This window comes from Glycine max, chromosome 2 (assembly GCF_000004515.6).
Source record: "Glycine max cultivar Williams 82 chromosome 2, Glycine_max_v4.0, whole genome shotgun sequence".
Classification (NCBI taxonomy): Eukaryota; Viridiplantae; Streptophyta; class Magnoliopsida; order Fabales; family Fabaceae; genus Glycine; species Glycine max.
The window spans coordinates 43,391,968-43,396,260 of NC_016089.4; the positions used below are offsets into that span (position 1 = coordinate 43,391,968).

Here is a 4,293-nt window from a genome sequence, read left to right on the forward strand (position 1 = left end):
ATACCCGAAATTATAATAATCATTTGTAAAATAAAAATATTTTCTATCCCCTAAGTACAGCCAGTCATCTAATACTACATTTTTAATTGAACTTGAGTAGGGGAATACAGCACTAATTTTGCTGTTTAAGGTGAAGTATTGCATTTAATTGAACTTGATATTTGGTGAATTTTTCCTTTCTATAATTTAGACTGAATTAGGCAAACCAAAAATTGAGGTAAGATATTATCTTCATAACCCAAAAGAAAGCCACGTCTAATAATATGATGATAGCAGGTGCCACATACTTAATGAGGAAGCTAGGACCCGCGTGCCGAATTTTTCCCATTAATTTCTCCACATAAGAGCGAACAACATCCCATAAACATCTTCTAAAAGATACGACTAGATTTGGGGACCTTACCAAAGTCCAAACTCTTCACATGCAAACAAAATTTCCAAATTTACAAAACCCAAATAAAAATAAGAACAAAAACAAAAATATATTAAGAAAATAACATAATAATAATATAATATCTAATGAACATGGTATATGACATAATTAATAAATAATTTTATCCTTTAAATATGTTGTATTTGATCTTTAATTTGTACTTATAAAAAATATATATATGAAAAAAGATGAATCTCATAATCTTAGATAATTAATCTTTAGGTTTTAATAGAAGGTTAGCATCTTTGACACAAATAATATAATATGTAATGGAAGTGGGGTGATGCACGTCACAAGCTTGTAGTTTAACTAAACCTTATTGTGACTAAAGCCACACACAAGCATCATGGGCATCTCCAGACATCTCTTGCATCTCTTTTACGAGCCTCTAGCACTGTCTCCACAACTGCGTGGACCAACAGCTTTGTGCCACGTGGGAGTTTCTACATCCACTTCAATTTTACTATCCTACTACTGCCACCACCGTGTGTTATGTTCCCCTTTGCCAACTATTAACATCTACCTCTCAACCAGAAAAATTAAAAAGGCTCACATTCCCCACTACAACCACATGTTCAAATTAATATTCCTACGCAACAGGACAAAATATAAAAAAAATATGAACCCCAAGTCCAAGTCTTAGAGTGTATAATATGAGAGACCTAATTCAACCTCAAAAATTAGCTCAACCCTCACCTTATAAACTCTATCTTGAGATTATCTCTAGCCAATGTGGGACTTGGTTATTTTCCAATATATCCCTTCACGCCCAGCACTTATTGACCTTGGTGCGTGAACTTGGGTGATCGTTTGGATGGATCGCCTTGATGCGTGAACAACAAATAATAGGTGATCGTTTGGATGGATCTAGGATAGATATAAGTTAAGACTTAACTCAAATCCAAAAACTAGCTCGATGAAGGTTATCCTCACTTTATAAACTCTATCTTAAAATTATCTCTAACCAATATGAGACTTGGTATTTCTCAATCCCAACAATGTAATATATATAGTAATAAGTAATAAAAACGAACACCTCTTCTCACCCTATCCAAGTTATAAAAATAATACCATTAATAATTAATAATGCCACCTATGACACCCATGATGTGCACTTGGATCGAAACAGATTCAACCGAGTTAAACGTGAAAAGGCTACGAAAATAACCGCTTCAATCTATATTATAAACAATGTTATGTAATTATTGTCTAATAGTGACGTAAACATGTCACCGACCACTTAGAAGCGCCCATAATCCAATTCAATCTAATGCAAATGGATAAAATTGAATATAATAAACAAAAATTAATTAAATAAAAAACTGAAAAATTGGAAAAAGAATTATTGGATTGAGTTATACTTTGAGCAAAATTTAAAATTTGATATAGTTATTTTCTTTACAATTTTATTTTCTCAATAATATGTTATTAAGATGAGTATCATTTTAGTTTAGTATTTTTTAAGAAATATTATTATTATTGACTACATTGACGGTGAATACATTAAATTGTTTTTTTACTATGATTATTGTGTATTTTTATTTTAACAACAAATTTTGAAACTAAGATATATACAAAATCAAATTCAATCTAAATAACTTTTAATAAAAATAAATTTGATATTACATTCTATCTGATCTTAAGTAAAGTGTAGTACTTGATTGTTAAGAAGTGTGGAACTAGACTTCCTTTAAACAAAAGGACCTAAATGTACTTACTTAGAATTATGTATCCGTGAGCTAATACAATTTCTAAATATGAAAGGAAAAAAAAAGGTGGCATAAAAATGTTACACAAGTGGAATTAGAATTAGTGTTGAATGACCACAATGAAGTGATATGATATGGATAAGGATTAAAAATAAAAATCCCATAAGAAAAAAACAGTGTCCAATACTTCATTCCCACAATCCTCCATCAAAAACATTACCGCCCTTTCAGATGTCCATCTCAACGTCACCACCGCTTTTTTCTTAATTATCCACTTTCAAATATTTTGCCACGCTGTACAACCAAAATCCTTTTTTCTTATTTTTTTTTTTAAAACAAAACAAAACACCGAATGTTAGACACAAACACTCGCTACGTTGTTTATATATACCCCTCCAAGGAACCCACACACAAATGTCAATAACTACAACACTTTCGAGTTCGAACTAAGAAAAAAAAAAAGGAAAACAAAATGGTTTCGTGGGTGAGAGGCAAGTGCGTCGGTAACGGCGCGTTTGGGGTTGTGAACGTGGCGATTTCGAAAAGAGATAATCGCGTTTTCGCGGTGAAGTCCGTGGATTGTGGAAGGGGGCTTTCTGGTCATCAGGTGGAGGCGTTGGAGAACGAGATTGGGATTCTGAAGCGGGTGGCTTCGCCGCACGTGGTGGCTTATCTCGGAGACGATGTCACGTGCGAAGGAACGGCGTCGTTCAGGAATCTTCATCTGGAGTACATGCCAGGTGGCACCGTCGCTGACTTGGACCGCGCTGACGTGGACGAGCGGTTAGTGAGGCGCTTCGCGTGGTGCCTCGTGTCCGCGCTGCGTGACGTTCACGCGCAAGGCTTCGTCCACTGCGACGTGAAAGGGAGGAACGTGCTTCTCTCCGGCGACGGCGAAATCGTGAAGCTCGCCGATTTTGGCACGGCGGTGGAAATTGAATCCTCGCCGGCGGAGATGTTATTGTTGTCGCGGGGGAGTCCGATGTGGATGGCGCCGGAGGTGGTTCGCCGGCAGAGGCAGGGGCCGGAGTCCGACGTGTGGTCGCTCGGATGCACGGTGATCGAGATTGTCACCGGGAAACCGGCGTGGGAGGATCGCGGCGTCGACACGCTGACTCGAATCGGTTACTCAGACGAGTTGCCGGAATTTCCAAAGCAGTTGTCGGAGCTAGGGAAGGATTTTCTCGAGAAGTGTCTCAGAAGAGAACATAGTGAACGGTGGAGCTGCGATCAGCTGCTGCAGCATCCATTTTTGCTTCCCTACTACGCGGTTGCTGAATCGTCGCCTCGCTGCGTTCTCGACTGGGTTGACTCGGAGCTCAACTCCGAGTCAGATTGTAACGACCGTGATCATCAAGAAGACGTGTTTATAAAATTTACCAACAGCGAAGAAAAATCAGTTATTAAAAATAGAATTAGTAAATTTGCGACAGAGTCGAGGGTAAATTGGGAAACGCAGGGTTGGATAGTGGTGAGGGAAATTGAGTCCAACGGAAAACCAACGACAACGGGAACAGAAACAGAAATAGAGGAAGGAGCATGTACGTGTGAGTGTGATGGTGTTGGTTCGAGCAAAGAAGGGGTAAATTGGGAGTTTCACAATGTGGCGGGGACTGGTATGGAATATTCGGATTCTGTAGGGGTAAATCGGGGAATAGGAAAGTTGGGTGGGAGTAACACCGCTGGAGGGGGTGGTGGTTGGAGCTGTCGGTATGGGTGTGGGTGGGAAAAGTTGGGTAGGAATAGAGGAATATTCAGCATTTACAGCTTGTATTGTAAAAATTTCATGTTGTGTAATTTAATATTCTTAATGTATATCAATATATATTATGCTTTTGGATTATTGATGTTGTTTACCTTTTACTACACGTGACTGAAAAGTGGGCTATGTGAAAAAATTAATTGGAAAAGAAAGGTGTTTGCAATTGAGAGCCACAAGGTAGAGTGAACAATCCAGCTTTGAGATCCCAATGGGGTGATGGGTTGGAATCTTATTGGATGGATTGTAAAATAAATTGATTGATTGGGTGGTGTAAATGATGCACAGTTCGACATTTGATGCCTTGCTTTAGTTTTGTGTTAATGATATGGGAGATATGAGCTGGAATGGACATTTGAGATAAGAAAATGAAAATAAGGTTGAGCAAAGCG

At 38.1% G+C, this 4,293-nt stretch overlaps 1 protein-coding gene across 1 annotated transcript; it reads left to right on the forward strand.

The window, feature by feature from the left end:
* The first annotated feature begins 2,406 nt into the window (after nucleotides 1–2,406).
* LOC100807131 (mitogen-activated protein kinase kinase kinase 18) lies at nucleotides 2,407–4,030 on the forward strand. Its single transcript, XM_006575352.4, has one exon. It carries the CDS (start codon nucleotides 2,615–2,617, stop codon nucleotides 4,013–4,015), a length of 1,401 nt encoding a protein of 466 aa, XP_006575415.1. The 5' UTR covers nucleotides 2,407–2,614; the 3' UTR covers nucleotides 4,016–4,030.
* Nucleotides 4,031–4,293: the final 263 nt, after the last annotated feature.

Excerpts from the sequence above, each read along its gene's own strand:
- LOC100807131 (XM_006575352.4), top strand. The coding sequence starts at position 2,615 with ATGGTTTCGTGGGTGAGAGGCAAGTGCGTCGGTAACGGCGCGTTTGGG.